Source organism: Cinclus cinclus, chromosome 4 (genome assembly GCF_963662255.1).
Source record: "Cinclus cinclus chromosome 4, bCinCin1.1, whole genome shotgun sequence".
Classification (NCBI taxonomy): Eukaryota; Metazoa; Chordata; class Aves; order Passeriformes; family Cinclidae; genus Cinclus; species Cinclus cinclus.
This window is the reverse complement of record NC_085049.1, coordinates 55,038,944-55,061,105: the sequence shown is the minus strand read 5'-3', so window position 1 is coordinate 55,061,105 and position 22,162 is coordinate 55,038,944. Positions and strand designations below refer to the sequence as shown.

The window sequence follows — 22,162 nt, the reverse complement described above, 5'->3', positions numbered from 1 at the left end:
CTAACACCCTCTTTAACTCCTGCACACGCTCGGACCCTAACTCAACGATTCCTTCCCCGCCGAACACTTTCTCCCCGGAACAGCCCACCTGGATTTTGTGCCGGGAACCCGGCAGTAAGCGTGGCCCAAACCCGGCTGGTGTTGCCGGTGGCCGGCGAAGGGCCGAGCCTACCCGGTGCATCGAGCGCCCCGCGCCGGGATCACTGCAGGAACAGCCTAACCGGATCGGGCAACACCCCTTCCTTCTCTCTTTTCCCCTTTGTTTTTAATCAATATTTAAATTTTACAAAACGCCCATCCCGCTTTGGGAAACGAGGGATGAGAAAGACCTTGGCGGGTTTGTGGCGGCACAGAGCGAAGCGGTTCCGAAGCAGGACTGCCACTCCCTGTCGCCCTTTCCCCGTCTCCATCCGCACCAGCTACCCCGGCACAGCGCCGGCAGCCGCGGAGGAGCCGGGACGGAGCTGCGAGGCCCCGAGGGAGCGGCGGAACGCGGCCCGCCGAGGCCGTCGGGGAGGCGCGGAGGGCACCGGATCCCGCTGCGGGGCTGGGGCAGCTGAGCTCCGCCGGGCACGGCGGTCACAGCCGGCAGCGCAGCGGCGGCCGGAGGGGACGGGACAGATCAGGAGCGGCCAGAGGCAGAGCCGTCCCCGGGCTGAGCCCTACCTAACCTGCGAGCGGTCCGCCTGGGGAGCGCCTGGGAGGGAGGGCAGAGAGAGGGGGTGTTCTCCTCTGCTAATAAAATTAATGACATTTTCAGAGATGACTGAGGCGTCCGCCCGCTCTCCCATGTACGCGGATCCCGGGGGCTGAGCTCCGCTCAGAGCGCAGGGGCTGCGGCGGGTGGAGCCGCGGGAGCGCGGGCAGGGCAGCGGGAGAGCAGGTGCCGGCGTTTCGAGAGGCTGCCGGCTGACAGCGGGAAGATCTAGGCCTGGGCCCTGCCCCACGCCCCCCGCCGCCGCCCCCGAGCCGTCGGATGGCGGGGCACGGGCTGCGGCCCTCGGGGCGGGCGGCCTCGCCTCTGCGGCCGTCCCTGTCCCCTCCCGCCGGGGCTGCTCCTCGCTGGCGGCGCCCGCTGCTGGTACTTCGGCCGCCGTTCTCCTGCCCGGTTACAGGACCGGCCACGGCATCTTTTGGAGGTGCGGGGAGAGAGACCCAGCCCTGCCTTTCCCCAAACTTCCTGCACTCCGAATCTGCCCAGCCCCGACTCGGCCCGCGGAACAGGATGACCTGGGTGCTGGGTTTGACCTAACTCACCAACCACCTTCCCTAGTAAATCTAGTTATCTCACCCAAACCGTTTTCTTGCCTCGTTGCTGCTCTAACCAAAGTGAGCGCCTAAAACTAGAAGCGGAGAGGCAATTAGTTTGCTGGCCGGCAGTCTATGATGAAGGGAAGGGGGAAAAAAAGAAAAAAAAAAAAAAAGAAAGAAGAAAAACCTCCCTCTGGTCCATCGTGTCTGCAAGAGGAACCGTAGGGCTCCTTCAGCCCGGGAACGAGAGCTCCCCCTCCGCGGCCCCCGCACCCCGCTCCCCCGCACACGCCCGGGCTCATTTGCCTGCGAGGCCGGTGCGGCGGGCAGCTCCCCCCGCTGCCGCCCGCGCAGCCCCCGCCACCACGGTCAAGTTGAAAAGTCCTCCCTGACGGGCGAAAGGAGCCCGCTGCCTGCGGGGGGGACTTACCTGTGGAGTCCATATCGGGTTCCTCCAGCAACCCGCAATGCATGCTCTTCCCATGGACGGGACGGGAGCCCCAAGGTCCCGGGGTGTGCAGAGCCCCTATCTCAGAGATGCGCGGGGGAGAGGGAGCAGGGTGGCGGTGAGGGGGTGGGGAGACAGGGCAGAGGCAGATAGTTGGGGAGGGGGGGTGTAAAGCGGGAGAGAGGGACACTCCGTAATCCAGCAGGGCAAAGCCAGACCCGTCAAAATGTTTGCGGATGTTTCATGGGAAAAAGCATCATTTTATAGAAGCCCTGATGGGAGAAATGTCATTGATAGGCCAGCCAGCCTGATGAATGGCTGCTACTCAGATGGGGATGTGGCAAGGCTCAATGTGAAGCCCATTGTGATGCTGTTTTGAATAAGAAAAGCTTTCCTCCAAAAAGGGGGGCCTTAGATCTACGCAATCCCAACACTTCGACTTCCCTCTTCTATTAGAGCATTAGAAACGTTTTTCTTATTTAAAGTTCCAGCGGTCTTTCCACTCCTCCCTTCCCTCCCCCAGCCCCCACCCAAGGTCCTTGGCTCATTACAGACCGAGATCAAAATTGGCTTAGATCTTCAAACGGGCAGTAGGTTTGGGGTTGTGCTCTTTGGGGCTGCCGGGTGTGCGTGCAGAGCGGCCGAGCTCCCCTCCTCCTCCTCCTCCTCCTCTTTCTCCTCCTCCCGGTGGGCTCCGGGTTGGGATCCTTCGCGGGCACATGGCATTGGAAGCTGCACAGCTTCCCAAATATCTTGCAAGCTTAGTTTATTGGAGAAAAAAAAGGAAAAAAAAAAGGCGATGTGTGTGGGTAGGAAAGGGGGGTTGTGAGGATAGAGAGAAGTTGCCAGTATTTCGAAGGCAAGCGATGCTGGCATTGCAGACCTGCGGCAGGGACCCCCGTGCGTCTCCCCGGGCCTCGGGGAGAGAGGGCAAGGCGGGTGGGGGCCGCTCGCCACCGGCTTGTCTGGCAGCGGAGAGCGGCTGATCCGGAGAGCTTTCCATGGGACCGGGCGAAAAGCAGGGGGGTGGGAGAGCCCGATTGGCAAGAGAAATGAAGAACCAAAAGGGTGCATTTTCGAACTGATGTTTCCTCCCAGTTTTAGTCTAAGGATGCGAGGGGGTTAGAGGATTGGGAGGGGAGAGTGGGGCAGGACAGAGGCTGGAAAAAGTTGCTTATTCTGCATGCGGTCGTATGTGCTGGAAGTGGAAGTAAAAGTGCAAAGCTAGGGCTCTGATAAAAGTGGCTGGTTTAGGGAAGGAAAAGCTGTGATTAGAATATGAATAGAGCTCCAGGAGAGGAAGAGAAAGGGGGATTATAGCTGAATTACTTTGACCATGGACAGAGCCAACGTTTTCCACCCTTCTCCCCCTCTCCCCTCCCTACACCCAGACTACCCCCCTTCCCTCTCCCTGTCGGAAAAAAAAAAAAAAAAAACAACCAAAAAAACCTTACAAAACCGCCAACCCCACACAGCAAAACAAGCGGCGAGGTTGCTAAAAAGGAAGCTCCGCGGTGCCTTCGCATCCCCAGGCGGGCCGGCGGCGGGGGAGCCGCCGGGGCACCTCGGGCCCTGCACACCCCCACAGACCGAGTTTGGGCGTGGGGAGCCCCCAGTGCGCACGAAGTAAAGATAATACCGGAGAAACACAGTGTAAAAACCGAGTCTGCAGCCGGCGGAGAACCCTTCGCAGTGGCGGCAGGGACGCCGGCCGGCTCTGTCCGCCGCGGGGACGTGTCCGGCGAGGCGAAAGCAAAGCCTAAGGAGGATGATGCTTCTTCTCCCTCTGCCCTTTATCCCACCGAAAAAACAACCCCAACCCAACGCAAAGGCTCTGCTCTTTCCCGACGGCCACGGCAATCCGGACGGGGAACTTCCATCTCTCCGTTCCCCGCAGCACCCGGTGCCGCCGGGCTGGCTCTGCTCCAAGCGGGACCGCACCGGGGCCCCGACGGGGCGGGCACGGCCAGCTCTGCACCGCCGCCTCCCCTGGACGGCGCGGCCTGCGGCTCCCGCTGCCTCCCCAGCCTTGCCCGGCGGGACCCACCGCCCTCGCCCCGGTCTCCCCGGGGCTGCCGGGCACCGCCTGCGGCCCCCGCGGGGCTCTGGCCCGGCCGCCTCCCCCACAGCCAGGGGACGCGCTCAGCCCCGCCGCTAAACGCCCCTGCGGCCGTGCTGCTGGGGTTTGATTGTCGCCGCCAAAACGGTGACACTCCGTCACCTTTTTGTGTTTCTTCCCCACTTTCTTTTCCCTAGGGCTTTACCGCGGGTGATGCAAGCCCTGAGGGGAGCCTGAGGGAAGGTCGGGCTGTGGGTGAGGGCCTCTCGGTGCCAAGCCTGCTCTTTTCGGGAGAGCCCCTGGCCCCGTGCGGGGGAAGAAGCCCCCCAGAAACCTCAGGGACATTTTTGTCTCTGAGCAGGGGCTCGTTCTTCAAGGGGTTTTGAAACCCGCGTCACCTATAAACCCCAGGAGATGCCGTCGGCGCCGGCTGTTTGCGGGGAGTTTCCTGGTGCCCGCACGGCTTCCAGCGGGTGGGCGCAGCCCCGGGGCTGAGGCGCCCAGCCCTGGGCCGGCACAAGCCCGCGGGCACTCGCCATCCATCGCTCCGTGGCGCGGGAGGTGCCCGCAGGCAGGGCCCCGGTTTCTGGAAATGTGAACACCTGCCGGTGCAGCCGCAGGAGATCCATCACGGGCACCCTGCCCTTGTAGAAATTTCATCTTCACCGGTGTAAAGTCTTAGAGATGCTCTCGTGTTGCTGATACTCCAGAGATGAGCAAAATGAAAATACAGGATCTGTTAACATAGGGATATGCACTTTCTAGGGACAATGAGGACGGGATTTAGCACAGCCTGGATGTCTAGGAGTTTGGGCTGCTCTTTGACGGGATGCAGAGGTGTGCGCTCTTTGTGGAGGATGATGCGTGGGCAGGATCAGCAGCAGCACTTCTGTTAGATCAGAGGTACCTGCTGCAATGTGTTTACTCCCTGACTCTCCAGGTTAGTTCCTGTCAATGCTGCTGCCTTCTGGTTTACCTAATCCCCCCTCGAGTGTCTCAGATCACCCCAGTGCACTTCATAGCTCCATTACTGTTTCTTGTTTAGGTTTTGATTACCTATTCAAACAGAATCTCATGCTTCTGGATATCCTATATGACACTTATGAAAGTACTTTATTCTTCTGAAAGTACTTTATTCTTTGAAAGCACAGAGCATCTCCTATCCTGCAGGCTGGCAGATTTCGGATGGAAGCACTACAAGTCAATAGCTGCAAGTCACAGCTAGATTTGATGCAATGAGCAGGTCTCACCAAGGTTGTAAAAAATATACAACTGGGAATTTTCACTCCAAATTCTTGCCCATGCAGATCAGCTACAAGCCATAAAATATATGAAGAATAACCCTATGCTGCATCAGATGATGTATTTTTAGTGGAGAGGGATTCTACTGCTATTGTGCAAAGAATACAAGAATACAATTATTCAAGAAAGAATACAAACCTGTGTTTGATGCAGGAAGGGAGAGCAAGATCATCAAGAGAAGAGAAGACACATTCCAGGCTGCTGAACAACTGGATGCAAAGCTGACATACCATTTTAGATGACAGATAATGAGTTTCTTTTGATGGGTTAGCAAAACAGAGGCAGAGTGGAAGTACAATAGTTTGTATCAACTTACCATCCAGGTATTTTTTGATCTTTCAGAAAAATACATTTCTAGCCCTGTCTTTTACTCTGCAGCTGTGTCAGTAGGCTATGACCACACCTTTTTTGACATAAAGAAGCTCTTTATGCTGGTACTACACTCTGAGCATCTGTACTAAACTCTAACAAATATTTGGGGGGGGGGGGGGACCCCAAGAAAAGCAAGCATTTTCAACAAAACTACTGGCACAGAAATAAAAAATTATAAACTGTTATCTATTAATTTAGCTAATTCTACTTAAAGGCAGCTTTAGGCTCAAATTTTACAGAACTCTTCCCACAGATTATCAGAGACACCAGCCTGGATTAGTTTTAGGAATGGACAGGAATTGCTTGTGAAAGGAGTTACATAAAATGGCTCTTTGCAATACCAGGGATCTGAGTTCAGTGACTCAGGGGATCTTTCTGGATCCGATGTATCTCTGTGCAGGCTGTAAGCTTGCTGGCAATAGCCAAACACACAGTGACACTTCATTATTTTAGCAGTGGCCTGCAATCAGTGAGTGGTTCCATATTTTCTTGCCTGAGACAGCAGCCTCCTCCTCTCAGTATGAACCCATGCTTCTGTCAACCCTCCTTCCCAGCTGCATTCCTGTTTCTGCTATCTTCATCTACTGGGCAAATCCCATGGAAAAAAGAGAGAAGGATCTTGTTTCTGTACTGGCTTCTCTTTCCCACTTACTCATCTTTATTACCGGAACAGGAAATGTTAACTTTATTTTACATATATTAACACCCCTGAGGAAGCTATTCGTATAGGTGAAGGACAGGATATGGAGTAAGCTGACAGATGACTTCTGGAATCAACTCTGTGTCTGTGTCTGAGGAACATGATGCTGACAGATGCAGGAACTGGGAGAGGAACATCAAAAGGCTGCCTAGGTAAACAAGCGCACCGATTCCTTCAAGAGCTTTTAATTGACACAAGCACCATGAGAAAGTAGGTTTCTATTTTTTTGCACCATAGGGCAGACATACGCAGGTATCTGGGAGAAAACCAGCAGAAGAACAGAGGCATGCAAATGATGGACTGCACATGCACGGGGCAGGGGGCACCTTCCTCTTAGTTGGAAAGAAAAGTAACATGAATTGCAGCTGGCATGATGTAACCGTAGACATCTCTGAAGCCAAGTTTTGCTGAAGATGAGCACAATCACCTTTAGATGATCTTCACTTTATAACGTCTGTGAAAGGAATTGTGCACAATCCAAGCTCTCCTGTTTCTAAAGTAGTGCAGTGACGGTGTTGCCAGAAAAGATCAGTGGAAATACCTCCTTCACACTGGTCACCGGTCTGCATGGAGGAAGGAAATTCACTCTCCTGGGCAGTATCAGCATCTGTAGGAGTTGAGAAGAACCACTGCATCCAGGGCTGCTACCCAGAACACTCAGCCTGGGAGACACTTGCTGACTTGAGTTTGAGAAAAGGGCAAGCAGTCATCGATTTCCGAGCTTACACCAGATTTAGCTGGCTTTTGTTGTGTGTGGCTGGTACTAGTTACCAGAGGATTTGTACTGTGTGTTGGAAGAAGAGCCAGCCCTAAAAGCTATTATAGACAACAGACACAGAAAAGATCCATTCCAGACTGCATCTCAGCTGCCGAACAACTGGATGTGAAGCTGTCATATCCTTTTAGATGATCGACTGATAATGAGCTTCTTTTGATCTCCCTGGAGCACAGAAAATTACCTTCAGTGCCTGTCTGACTGGCAGGGGGAGGCTTGAATGCAAAGTTTAAGTTTCCAATTCACCAGGAGTTCAAGGGAAAACTGTTTCCATTATTAGAACATAATTTTACCAAGAAATTAGAACTTCGCTGTTAAGCACACCAATTTCTTTTAGTTTTTGAGCTATTTCTCACTTTATAATGTTTTATTGTCAAGTAGAAAATAACTACCATATACTCTCTGGAATGGCAAAGCATATGCATAGGTCAAGGAGCTCCCCAAAACTGAGGCTAGAGAAAAACAAAGGCTCTGCTGCAGTTAGCAGCAGGGAATTGCTTTTGATTTGGATATAACATGCTGTTTATATACTGACTGGGAGGAGGGGACAAGGACATGCACAACAAAGTTACTGGAAAAAATACCTGGCCACTGGAACCAGCTCAGAGTTACCTGCCTCGGGAAACACACAAATAAAGGGGTAACTGCAGCTGGGAGACATACATAGTTGCTGTTTTGTTTTTTTTTCCCCAGCAGCGAGATGCAAAGAGCAATGGGCAGCTCCTGAGTTTGGAAGAATTTTTTGGAAGATGGAAAAAAAGCCCAAGTCCATTTGCTGGGTAGACAACAAAAATCTTTGCTGTTGATTTTGAGACAGAAAGAGAATAAAGCCATGTAGACTGCTTTTTTAAAAAACGTCAGCTTCAAAAATTCTCTGTATTAGCTCTGACTTGGGTTTGGAGAGTTTAACTGAGAGTTCTGGTGTTTTGGGATGTATGTTCATATTAAGAAAGGCAGAGGGGCTGTATTTGCCTCCCAGCTTCATATGGTGAGTTCTTAAATGACTGTAGAGAGGCAAAACTGACTCATGCAGTCTTGACTACCTGAAAGCACAGAGTCTGACATATCCAGGGCAGAGACTGGCAGAATTGACAAAAAAGACTGACAAAAGTAGTTGTCCTTACTCTTGCACCTTTCTACCCCTTCCCAAAGAACCCCTCCACTGAAACTGGTGGCCCAGTGCTGAGATGGAAATATCTCATGAGAAAGATGAAGTCAGAACTTGGTTCAAACATGTCCAAGTTTCTAGCAGCATTTAGGTCTAAAACATGGATCTATTTCAGGGCTTCTGAGCCTTAGACACAGGAATTGGAATCTGGATCCTCACCGTGCTGTGCACACGTTAAGCCTCCCAGCACTGGTCCAGATAATAGCAAAGAGTCACCATCTGGCTGGATTTTACGGTTTGATGAAGTGCTCAGTTTCAAGGCAAGCACGTGTCTGGCACCTGGGGACTGTGGAGCCCTGATCCCAGTTCTGGCACAGTCTTCCCGTGGCCCTGGGCAAGTCACGTCCCCTTCAGAGGAGGGAATTCATCAAGTGCCCCATAGCCCTGCTGAAACGGCAAAGGGCTGTAAAGCAATCCTCAGCTCCAACGGGAGGAGAGGCCGGCTGGAGGGGCTCTCAGCAGTGCTAAGCCAGCTCCCTGCCACAGCTCGAGGTGCTGAGACACGGCTGAGGCTGAGGAGGGCTCCTGCGGGGCACGGTGGGAGGGCTGCAAGCCAGCGACCTTATTTCATGGCTTAGGCTCCCCCTCACTAGGGTCATCCTCAGGAGCCTTGGGGCAAACTACAGACATCTTTTTAGCCCCTCTAGTCTGGTTTGGCAGCTGTGTGACACCAGTTAATGTCAGACCACCTGCGTGTGATCAGGGCTTGCAAATCCATTGTCAGGTGCACAGAACTTTTCATTAGTTGGTCATTTGCTACCACTAATCAGTGAAATATTCTTCAGCCTTTGCAGGTTTTTAATTCATACTCCCATTTTGTTATAAACCACAGATTTTTTTAAAATTTTGCATTAGAAAACACGAGAAAAGACAGTAATTTATCATCATCAAGTCTATGTTTTTCATTGGTTTTCCTTCCTGTTTAAGCAAGAAATAAGGAGTCCAACGAATTAAAAAGCTCTCTTTGCTGCACATTGAAGCTTCTTTGTAAGGAAAACTCTTAACGAGATATAGGCATTACCAGTAAGACCAATTGTGCTTAGTGGGAGCTCTTCCTTTACTTTCATCTTAAAATTATTACATCTCAGTATGCCTTTATTTCATAATATATTGTCTTTGAATGCCAAAACTGGCCAGTCTGGTTTCATTTTCCTTTATAGTTTGTTTTCCTTATTTCTATGTTTGGATACATTTACCATAAAAAAAATAATAAAAAGTTAAATTCCTGCAAGGTTTATGTAAATGACTTGAAGCGAAGCTGTTTTCTGAATTCTAAACTAGTGACCTGTGTTGCTCTCAGCTCCAGAAGTGGCCGTAAGCCCTGTGCTTTACTCTCTATCTGATAGAATTCTGCAGCTCAGCCCTGGCTTCATTCTGTTTCTCACAAACAAACAGTAGGGCTGGACATGTACAGTACTCATTAGGATACATAGCATTTAACCCTTTATCTGCAAAGGAAGTGGCAACTTATACTACATGGAGTTAGGTATCTTTTCCAACAGCAGCACACACCTCTAGCTCGTATCAGAAAATTGATTACATCTGGCATTTTAGCCAGGACTGATGCTCAAGACCTTCCTGCCTAACAACAATTCTAGAAAGCTTCTCCTGGGCACTATATACAAGGAATAAAGTAGTTGCAATGGAATGGAAAACCTTGTGGTAGTTTTCTAGCCACAGCTCCTAGTGCTAAAACCTTCAGATTTTGCCAGGGGTTGTTCAGAATATCTAATTCAGCAGTTAGAGAGTGATAGCAGGGTTGATCTGGGCAAGACCAGCTCCAGCAGTACAGCCATGAGCTGACATAAGACCTTCTTTCTGAAGGCATTCACAGTATAAAAAGGGGGGGAAGGGAGGTTGTCTGGGAAGATCATTTAAACTGCTGGAAGGATGAGGGTCACTAGACTAAAGTAATGTGACAGCTCTGGGGTTCTGTATTTTACCTCATCAGTCCATGCATTATAATTTTTTTCTGACTGCAGTAAGATTCCTTCCATGAATTGCCACTTTGACCAGCCATGTTCCAGGAATCCATAGCCAACCTGGTCTGTTGCTGCTGCTGGTTTTGTAATGGCCATTCCATTGCCAAGAGATTACTTGCTGGTGTCAATTATGATGGAACGTAGGCAGACTCTTAGAGAGACGTAGGAAGTATCAGTTTCAACCCAGATCTGCACTCAAATATGCCTCCAGCACAGGCACAGGCTTAGGTCAGGCAGCAGTGATGTGTAAATGCAGCTGATGTAGATATCACCAGAGCAGCTGATAGTGGGTGACCCTCACTGCCAGACATGTCTAGTTTCTATGCTTTACTGGATCCATCATTCCTAAGGATGCTCCTTTCTTCCTAAACCTCAGCTATTACACCATATCCTTCACCCTCAAAAACCCATTCATCCCCATGCTTTCATCAGCTTGAGGTGAATGAGCTGCAAGGTTCCTCCTCAGGGCTGCACACAGACCTTTTTTCTCAATGAGGTTAGTCATGAGCACATTCTTTGTTCCTCCTCCATCTCTGCTGTAACTGCTTCAATTTCCACGTACTGACCACCCAACCTGGGAGGCCACCTGGGAGAGGACCAAGGAGCAAGGGCCCTTATCTTCAGCGGGTTTCCGTGGTGCCCCCCAGCAGCCGTAGCCTTAGAGGCTCACTCCCTCTGCTGGTGCTCCGGAGCCGCAGCTGGGCCATCTCAGGCACCAAAGCAGAGGTTGCTCATTCAGTTGAGGCTTTTGGTTAACCTCTTCCTCCAGCGTGGAGGATGTCACCCTCTCACTCTCTTAAAACTCTTTTGTGAATAACCCTGAGCCGTTTGGATCTTGGAAGAGGTGCTTCAAGAGCTTTTCCAATCCAGCTGTGCTGTGTTGACATCTGTGTTGTCACTGGTTCAACTGCAAGAGAAAGGGGGGGGGGGGGGGAGGGGGGGGATGAAGGGGGAAGAGAAGGAAAGTAGAATCTATCTCTTCAGGCTTGGTTTCTAAGCCCAAACACAAAAGTAGTTTAAGCATTTCGTGGAAGGCTAAAAAGAAATCTACTCTGGCTGATACTGACCTATGCTCAGAGCTAAGAGAACAGCAGCAACATGACTGCATGAGGAGCGTCAGGATCAGCAGGATCAGCATACAAAGTTCAGCCATATGAAGAGTCAAAGAGCACCTCAGGGCTTTTGCATCATAGGCAGTGTCCTGTAGCCTCACTGACTCAGAGTGCTGCTTTTCACTGAAGCACGGATGAAGTCTGTACATGCTGATGTCCTTTGCCTAAAAAATTAACTGCACACTTTGCTGAATATGAGCTTGTTAGTTTAGGGTACTAAATTATTCTTAGTTCATCCACTGCTTTAGTTCTAGGCCTGAGACCTCATGAAAAAAATCCAGTTGTTCCCTTTCTAAATCCTTTCAGGTCATTCAAACCTGCTTCACTTGTCAGTGAAGGATTTGTTGTTTTACACAGGTTTGGTTTTGCTTTGTTCTTAAAATGTTCTGGCTATGTTCATATTTGAAAAAAGTTCTAGAGTCCTATGACTGCACACTAGATAATGATCATTACCTAGTTCTTGCAGCCTGTCTTTTCAGGACTTTAAGCCAGTGTATTATCAGATCTGCTACCCTCAGTAGGAATGGAATGGAATGGAATGGAATGGAATGGAATGGAATGGAATGGAATGGAATGGAATGGAATGGAATGGAATGGAATGGAATGGAATGGAATGGAATGGATATCTGGGTGCTGTATCATGCACTTGTGACATATATAGTCACCTCCTCCCCTGAACTTCATGGAAACTGTGCACATTTAGTTGAGAGCATATTATCTGTACAAGCACACTACTGCTGGCACACAAATGCACCTGCATACTGAAACCTCACTCAAAATGTCTGATTTCAAGCTCTTGAGAAAGTAGTTTAATTCCTCTAACATTGACACCACTTTAGAAAATTTTAACACTTTAACAAACTGCTTTAGGAACAGAAAATGGTTTAGACATGATAAGGCCTTACCATCCTTACACAACTATCAACATATTCAGCCAGTATATTATTTAAAACATTTATTACAATGGTTTGGAAAACATTTTTAACCTCTATGAATAAGATGTGTATTTAGCTCTGCTTAAGACCTAGTCTAGCAAAGGCCTTTTCAAACAAACACTAGCATGGAATTTTTTGAAGTGATCCAAGCGCTTTGCTGGACTTTAGCCTTATTCCACAGTTCCCAGGTGTCCTGTTCATGACTAATCAAGGCTTCAGAACTGCTCCTAATATATTTCATTGACAGACTCTTCCATGTCAGCTTAAAAACAAGGAGGATACATAAGAAAGATTTCCTACTGTCTTGAACCTCCCTTCACTCTTCACTTCAGCTTTAAGAGTTTATTCCTGTTCACCAAAAAAACTCCCACTTATACATGCTGGATTTCAATTCCTTATGGTACTTTTTTGGGTCTTTTTTCATCTTGTTCATTCATTGTACTTAGCTAATTTTAGCCTAGGGATAATGTTCATGGACTGCAGCTCTTGGAATAAGAGTTTACAGGCATAAGGTATGCGCAGAGAAGACACATGACATGATGATTTGCAGTAGTGGCACCTAGGGAAACAAACAAAAAGAAAGTTAGAGTTGGTCCATAACTTCTGCTGAAAAAACCCAATTGACACCAGCCACTGTTGTTTTGTCCACCTGCATTTAAACACTACCCACAGTCCTGGAAGCACCAAACACTTGAGACACATTTAGTGCTTAACTCATAGCTTTTAGTCCTTAAATAATCTGAAATAAATAGGAACTTAATATTAAACCTGCACTTTTCTAGGAGGGCAATCACAGTGCTCAGGAGCTAACAGGACTGACTTCTACTTCTTCAGCACTCACATAAATGTCAATGAATTCAGCACTGCCAAGTGACAGAAAGGAGGGTGAACAAAGCCAAGTGTTTCTGAAAAAATGGTTAATGGTCCAAATTCTCTGTTATATATAAGTCACAAAAAGAACAGTCAGGAAGAAAGAAGGTTTATAATATGCAATTTCACTCTATAATGTCTCAAATCATTACATTTCCCAGAAAAGAGGCCCTTCTCATATTACATCTTTAAACTTTATTCAGCGTAGAAATTCAGTAAAACTGCTTTAACACATATTCTTTGTGCTCTTTGCTCTAAAGATCTTAAAATTCAGAGGGAAAGGAACTTTTTGTCATATAGATATAATCTTGACTATATAAAGAATAAATAAGCTAGCCAGACATCTTTACATTAATGGGACTCAAATTCAGTGGTGGTAAAAAAATATAAAAATCAATTTTCAACCTCCCTATTTCTTCATTCTCCTGTATATTAAATTTTCTGGTGTTGGAGAGTTGAGAAAGCTACTCCTTTGGGAACACAGAGTGACTCAGCACTTCCTAACAGTCTAACAAAGCTCTTTTTTTGTTTTGTTGCCGTGTTTCAAATTTGTATTTCTGGCATAAAGTCATAACAGTCTGAAGATCCAATTAAGGAAGAATTAGTGAAACTCCTGCAGGCTTATATGGTACAGAATGAGGCTCACAGTCACTGCAGGTTTATAAATACTCCCTTAGTCCATATTTATAGGGAGAGGCACATTTTATGGTGGGAGGAAGTGACCTAAATGGAAGCCGCTCTCCAGTGATGGCAAGCAGGCAATTGCTCTCAACAGGACAGACAGAACTCCTTGCTGGCCCTGGAAGCCTGATGAGACACAACTTCTCTGGTATAAGCACAAGTCTGGCATCTGATTACAGCTCCTAGGGACTGAGGAGCAGAAACTACTCACTGCACCCAGGCTCAAAACTACACCATTCTGGGTCTGCTTTGTACGCAATGGGACCACCCAGAAAGGTGGAGTAAGCACAAAACTCCCTCAAACAGAGATCACAGAAACAACTGCTTGAAAGACCATTTGGTACTAGAATTGACACTAAACTGGTCAGAAAAATGCAACTGTATCATTCAAGGCTGAATCTGGACCAGAAACAAAATTTTTCTTCATGTATATTTTAAAATGCACATACTAGAGAGATCAGAATAACTCATCATCATAAAAAGACCAAATTGTGCTCATTGCACTCAGTGGAGTTCTGCTCCTAAGCACCTGTCTAAGTTGGAAAATCTGCATAAACCCAGTAAATCACAGGAAGTTTCAACCTCATTTTTTACAGGGACAAATTCTGTCACTGCCACAACAGCTCCTTTCCCCTGTGAAAATACCAGCTCAGGCCCCAATACTAATGTGCTGCTACTATCTTGCAGAAAAACATACCCAGGGGCTAGTGTTTGTCTGAGAGGAAGGGCTCATCTTCCCTAAGACAAGTGCCCTTAATGCTAGCCACAAACAATGTTTCTAAAACGTTTCTTGCAGCAATGTCTTATTAATGCCTGAGTCACTGAAAAGGCCCATTTGGAGGTTTCTCATAATGATTTCGTCTCTACTGCGATAGTCATTATAGGGCCGCTTACTGCAGATACTGCTAGACACAGTGTAAAATTTAGCAGAAGCTCTCTCACTGATTACTCTCACACATCAGACAGCTTTTCACAGAACCAGTCTGCAAGAATGTCTGGCTCTGTCTGAGACAGCAGTTTCTTTCACAATTATTTAAGGAGTTACTAAACTTTGCTATGAACTTTATAAAAAGAAGTGTATTAGCAACAACTTAAAAATAAAATGCAGTATTACTTCTAAAGTTCAAATTCCTAATTTTCTTCAAGGTACTTTTACTTCCTGTGGACTCTGAAAATCTTCAAGGGCTGCTCTGAAAGTCAAGGTCTTATTGAAAAAATAACTGAGCTACATCAGCATGTGATGTTTTTTAAAGGCAATGCTTTACAGAGTTAGAAGTGGTTGGCTCTTTGACTCATGGCATGTCCTTCCTTTCACACTGCTTCCTACAATTGTTATTTGCATTGCAGCAGTTTTAAGAGACCAGGATCAGAAAAAAGCCTCGCTTCTTACATACACTGAACACACCCTCAAGAAAAACTCTCACTAGAAATTATGGCACAAGAGCCATCAGGACCATGCCCAGCTGAAAATCACCAATGACAACAGGATGCCCAGAGGACAGCTCATCTCTCCCCTGGATTACATGTGTTTACCCACCTCTGTCTGAACATCTGCTCCCCCAGGAGCAGGTCTGCTGCTGCTGTAAGCAGATAAAGGTGGTGCTTGGTTTCTGGCCAGAAGACACATGCCTCAGAAGAAAGGTCTGACCAAGGGCAAAAACAGTAGCTGTCACCTTTACACAGCTACAGACTGAGAATACACCTTACTTTCCTCCTTCATTATATCATGGAAAAAATCACTCTTGAGGCATTGAAGCGAATTAAGTCCAATTTCCTGCCTCTTCCAATAGATTGATGCCGATATCCAAGATGTGGCAAGTTTCCACCTGTGGTCTTTTGAGGATTAGATATTAATCTTTTTCCTCCTCCTTTTAACTCTCCATCTTTCCACAACATAAATACTAGAGTAACTTGTAACTTGAACTTGCATCGCTTATTTTTTCTTCCCTTAGTCATGGGATTTCAGGTCACCTGTTTTTGAAAAGCTTGCAAGAAAACTGTCTCAAATTCCTACTGGTCTCACAAGTCTGTTTTCTGCTTGCCGAAAACAAAACTAGGTCAAAGCAGAACATCTCCCTCACCTCTAAAACTATTAACAGAAGTTTAGTTTATCTTCTAATAATAGTGGTGTGTTTTCAGCATGCTACAAGACAACTTTAAATCTGACATCTCAACATTGCTGGAGAGAAAAGACAGTTAAACAAAACCCAATGTGTTACACGTGGTGAGCTCCACACAGCTTTGATATCCAGTTTTATGCTTCCCCTACATGAAAAACCTGTTCATTTTCAGAAGACCAACTCAGTACTGTGTTAGGTCTCGGAGTAAGACAGCAAGACCATTAGCCAGTCTAGAGAGAAGCTTTCCAGGGACAAGGCATTCAAGCAGAAGCCAGCTGAATTTCCAAAGAGCTGCTTGTCTATCAAGCTTCAACATGGGATCAGTGCATTTGCCTGATGCTTTGAGGAGGAACTCGCTTGTTTTACAAAACTACAAAGAAAAAGGCATTTGGGAGGGGCACAGCCAAAGAAAACCAAATGCATGGGATTATGAACTCCATAGCTAGAGAACAAGAAAACAGGGGATATTGCTTTCTCCCATTCTTCTGTGCCCACTCTCGCTACTCCTCAGCCTTGTGAGGTTCAACATGGGACTGTAGCAGGGAGATGTGTGTCTAACCCAGACAGTATTCTCATTTCTGCTGGCAGAAGTGTCAAGTACATTGACACTGCTGTTCTCCCCTTTTCAAAACATAGACGATATATGGCACTAGGTGCTTGATAATCTATTGCAAGGGTGGGACGGAAGGTCAGCAGTGGGATGGAAGGTCAGCAAGACAGACTGAAGGGAACAGCCTGGCTGTGGAAGAGAGCACCTGTGCTCCTACAACAGGAGTGATCCCTGGCCCATTGACTATACACTCAATTCAGTCCTAACTTCAATCAGACCACAATAAAGAACCATTCCCTGTCACCATTTTTCCAAATATCAATTTTGAACTTTTTGATTAAAGTGTATGAGACTGTTAATTGGTTCCTGTGAGCTCCTGAAAACTGAGAAGCAGGGCAACCAAGGGCAAGGCTCTGTGACACAGAGGCACTTGAAAACTTACCATCCAGAGTACCCCAGCAAGCCACACTGCCCACAAACATCCACTTCGAAGGCATCACTTGAAATCATCAGTCTCTCCAATAAAAGCATGCTGGCTCCATAACCTATCAAACAATCCCGTTCCATCTCTCCAAGACGTAAACCACCATCACGGGATCGACCTTCAGTGGGTTGCCTTTGAAATAAATATTTGAGAAATACAGTAAGAATTCCAAGACATACATTCTGTGACTCTAGCCTGTCTTCAGACTGCAGGAACAACACAGAGCTGATGAACTTTACAAACCAGAGCTGCTGATCTCACAAATGTGTTGCTCCTGTGCCCGCAATGTGATGCAATTCTCTAAGTGCAGCATCAGGCCACAGCTCTTTACTTCACAGAATGCAGCTGAGCAAGTGAAAACAAAAAGATTTTGAAGAGTACCCAAGACAATCTGGATACAGATTTGGCACTCTTTCTTGATGAGATATTATCGTTTGTAGCTAACAAAATGAAACAGTATTCAGCAGCTAATGAATCAATCATCAACCTAATGTTTCAGCTGAACTACAGCTAAGACTAATTTCTAAAATAAAGATGGTTTTGATCTGTGAGAGAATACCAAAACAAGTCAGCAAACAAGTAGCACATATTTGCTAACTCATGACTGACGTGCTGTAACGTCAGTTACAGCAATGTAATGTTTTTAAGTAACATTTATCTAGTTTATTCTTTTCATGTATGATGATTAATAGACTCATTTTTGTATTCTATAGCTTCCTTTACACAAATCAAACTAATTTATTGTCTGGGGAGACTCTCTGTCCTTATGGTACTAGAGGAAAATTTTAATACAGCAATACACTAAAGATTTTGAAGTAAAAAACCAAGGTATTCTATATAATCTAACATTCAGACTGCTTAAGCCAATTTTTTTGTTGGACACAATCAAAACTTTTAATGTCTTGCTTGTCATTCTGCAATTTCATAGTATCAGTTCTACTCTCATGTACCAGCACAATGATGTTGTACTTAGGCTGCAAATATCAGAGCAAACTATGAAACAAAACCAATTCTGAATTCCTACAGCAGTAATATACTGCATGCATTTTAATGAGTATTTCCATCTTAGTATAGTCCCTGAAACATGACAGCAAAGAGAAGGAATTCAGCTTCACTCCCTGAAACCTCACGTTTATATGCCGTTTTTGACACTTATAGCAGTGTAATCCACCTAAAATATTTAATGATAGATCTGGCCCATTAGTTTTGGAGTACATTTTGTTTCTATTATTTCCAACAACTTAATTTGTTAAGCTTACTAAAGATAGTAAGATTTTGCCAACTTGCTGCAAATCACAGGAAAGAATTTATTAAAGCCTTCAACATCTAATAATCTTTCATAATATGCAAAAACTAAGCCTAATTACCAGACCAAAATACCTTCTAAAGATGCAAGTTGTATTTGTTTTTAGGGGGGAGCAGTTTCTCTTACTCTGACCACACTGGAACCTTAAAACTAATCTGCTTGCAATTCAAATTGTCCTTTTCATTCATATAACCTTCTGTTTTTCCCACTGTTGGGAGAATGGATAGAAGTTGTTTACATCCAGATTAAACTCCCCAGGGCCCCCTCCCCAGATGATGGCACCATCACTGCTCAGATGCTGTTTTAAAGGGCTCACCCTGTGGTGAATGCAGTTTCTTTTCTGAAGTGCCAAGAGGCAGATTTTAAAAGCAGTTTGGACCTCCAAGGAATCAGGCATTTGCTACGGTGCTAGAAGTGCCAGAGTCGTTTTTATGAACTGACTTGTATAACATTATTTAATACACAAGTCTGCTTTCAGAAGTTTCACCTGGTGCTGATCTACAGGACAAAATGACAAAATAGTTTTACAAATGTGAGCCCAAATAAAGTCTCACCCCAATTATGGCAGGACAAAACCTCGGAAAAAAGTACGGGGCCTCAACTCCATGCACAGATATGCTATGGGTCTTCCAGCAGATATGGGGTGAAGACTTTTAAGGCAGATGAAATTTCACTTAAAAAAATACAAAAACTCCCCAAACAAAAAAACCCAGCTGGAATCTTCAGTGCTGTTAAGTTTCACTCCCAGTGTCAGTATGATCTCATCGAAAGAAAACAAAACCCTGCCTACCTAAAAAGTAGTTTTCTGAAGTACAAAAAAATTCAATATTGAGATTGAACCTCTGAAATGAGTCTATCTTCTGCTTTCTAAGAGTATAAAATTCTTCTTCCAGCTCATTCAAGTTTTAAAATTCCTCATACAAAAAGTTGACTAAAATGTTAAAACAGTACTTATAAAGCACGTGTGCTTCCCCTTTCCCACTATACACATCCACACTGCAGCTGTTGCCCTGGGCAACTAACTTCTTTCTTTATTCTAAATATAACAGCAGAAAACAAAGCAGATTGCTGAAAATAAGATTGGGAATATCATTAAAAAGGAATATTTTTAATATTAAGGAAAAATGTAAGTTCTTAAAATCCTCAAATGCTAAATAAAATGCAGCGATGCTTTAAATTAAAAAAAAGGTGATCTTCATTCTATTTAACTGCTGCCTTTACAAAAAAATCATAGAACGATTAACTTCAGTGTTTTTAAGCACCTTAAGAATTTATTTGCACTAATTCTGCATTTTCTGCAAGAACAGTGAGTTCAGCTGAATGGTCTTATTCCTTGTTTCACTGGCCAGTGGGGGAAATAATTCTACCCCCATGGTCTCAGCAGATCTCCCTTGTGCCTGCTAGAGAAAACTAGTGACTAGTCTGAATGGAGCTGTTTGTTGAAACACTGATCTTCAAGAAGTGGAACATCACCTAAAAAACACTGCCTGAAGGAGGGGGCATGCCATGCTCGCAGAGCCCCAGAGCACAGAGGGAGCCCTGAGCAGTGTTTGTCCCACTGCTCCCCTGCAGCAAAACTGGACCTGGCACACCTGACATGTCCAAAGACACACAGGTGGCAGATCTGACAATCAAAACAACTAGGCATGCAGAAAGTTTGAACTGTTCTCTCGTAAGAAAAATTAAAAGCAGTTTATCTACTGAAAAGATTCAGCAGGACTGGGTATCTGAGCTACACCTCATATAGACCTGTGTCACAGATTAATTGTTAACTACCCACAGCACTGAAATGAAGGACTGCATTTCATTTCAGGTACCAGTCCGAAGGGCAACTCCTGGTGGGTTTTGACCATCTTGACAAAGAGTGCTGCTTTGCAATTCTGCAAAGTCTTGTTTTAATCAGAACAATAGCTAGAATCAGTGATGATCAAGAAGCTCAAGTATTCTGCCTTATTCCAGATGGAAATACAGCCTTGCTCTGTCACTTAGGGTACATTTGATATATAATAAAATGCATTTCAAGACAATGACAGCCAAATTCCACGTTGGAAGCTGTTACAGGATTACTTTTAAAAATCAAAAAAGAATGTTAGATGCAATCTACTCTCCGGGAAGTGCAATGGATGATGAAACAATAGCGAGTATGAAAGCTGGCAATGCCGACTGTCTCAGCAGAGGCAACGGCAGTAACAAATGTTTAATTATTTGAGGAAAAAAAGAAAATTCCTGAAAGCCTAGTCAAGGGGCAGCATAAATTGAACATCCACTAGCTTTCCTGAAAGTCAAATAAGGAGCCCTAGTATGATGCTACTGACTGAACAAAGAATTTGCAGAAAATAAGGGATGAGGGAAATCAGACAACCTTCATCTTTACATGCAAACATTACACTGACTTGGTATTTAGGTTTCATTTGAATTCAGTATCTCTGAACAGCTGAGAAGTTGGGCAGGCAATACAAAGGCAGATCAATGGATGTGGGTAAGCCAGAAGTTCCAGAAAATCCTGTGTACTGTTAGCTAAGACAGAGTTTTCACTTTCATGGGAAGGACCAATATAATGCTTAACACACTGAAGAACAGAAAACAGGGCAGACAGCATATTATTTGGAAATATCATTTATGTTCATATAGGCAAGTGGCTGTGGTTGTGCTACACCACTTTTTCTCAATGTGGTTGCTGAAGAAGTTCAGACAAGAGTTACAAAATCCTTTCATGATTTCTTTTCCCAATTCAACCACTGATATTTATTTCCATGGAAAGCACAAGTTTGTCCTATAGAAGGGGTGAGGCTGGAAAACAAAAAGGCATAGCCATGAAAAACCAAAGAGGAAGACACCTGTGCATCAAGTATAGCAGAGACCTGCCCCTCCTTTCTCTAACAGCACATCAGTAGGTAGAAGCTGCACTTACTAAGAGCTGTTGTGCAGCCAGGAAAAGAAAGAGTAGTGGATCCTCCCATGATCAGAGGCATAAAAAGAAATTAAGAATTAAAGATTACTAATCACACTTCCTAGGGAAGAGTAAGGGTGGGATAGACACACTTTACATCTTAAAAACAGTACATAGATTTCTATGGTCAGAATCAGTACAAGTTCTGACTGGCCAAAAAGAAGAGTACCACCATGCAGGAGATGAGGCATAAGGGTCTACATAATAGCCCAGAAAGACTGGCAAATGTCAGTTTGGAATGATCTTCACTAGATTATTCAAGATTAGCTGGAATTTAATTTTCTCACAAGTTTCAGTAAATAATCCTGTTGTGATGGAGAGAGGTGAACTAAATGTCCCCTTAGAAGCATCCCCAAAGCAAAGCCTGTGCCAGCAAACTCTTCTTTGTGAGCAAGGAATATCAGAAACTTTGAACATGAGTGCAAGCAGACACAGACCTTGGCTTTAAGGAGAAAAATTAAGTAGCACCAGTAAAAGCAAGAGGCTTCAACTTCCCCAAAGGGTTTCTCAAAGTATGTTGAAATATTAGACCATACTTTAAATTTCTTCCTTCTACTCATAACTGATTTTGTAAAAGTAAAAATGTCAAAGAAAAAACAAACCTCTTACAATACCTATGATATGAGTAATTTGACAGGAAGGGTCCACAGTGTGTACTGTGAATCAGCGATAGTGTTTTTATCAGCTGCTAGCAGAAATTTGAGAAGCAAATTTCAATTCTGAACCACATAGAGCACACCTGAACCTTCAGAACAACCTCCTGCCACAGTCCACTGTCAGAGATTTTAGTCTGCAACAATGTAGTAACAGCTCATAGTATTTTGTGCCAAGTATCACAAGGTAAAAAAACTTTGTTTTATAGCAATCAGTCAGCTGGGCACACTTCTGCAGGTACACAAGAACATTGTGCTTAGCCTGTAATAATACCTGGTGAGCACTGCTCTGGGTCCTCGAGCTCTTGCATGCATTTTATCCAACACCATGTGCTTCAGTTTCTGGTAATACACAGGACCAAAATAAATATATGCTTCCAAAGGCTCCCTGAAAGAATAAAAAGCAAAGCAAAACTGACATCTAGAGTTAGCATACATCCACCT

At 45.5% G+C, this 22,162-nt stretch overlaps 1 protein-coding gene across 1 annotated transcript in view; it reads right to left on the bottom strand.

Annotated features, from left to right (window-relative positions):
• Window positions 1-11,979: 11,979 nt before the first annotated feature.
• POLR3B (RNA polymerase III subunit B) overlaps window positions 11,980-22,162 on the bottom strand; it is a 71,485-nt gene continuing 61,302 nt past the window's right edge. The window contains exons 26-28 of the mRNA XM_062492121.1: window positions 21,993-22,106; window positions 16,768-16,941; window positions 11,980-12,663 (exon numbers count right to left, since the gene is read on the bottom strand). Coding sequence (XP_062348105.1) covers window positions 12,534-12,663; window positions 16,768-16,941; window positions 21,993-22,106 — 418 coding nt within the window. The 3' untranslated portion in view covers window positions 11,980-12,533. The remainder of the gene's footprint in view (window positions 12,664-16,767; window positions 16,942-21,992; window positions 22,107-22,162) is intronic.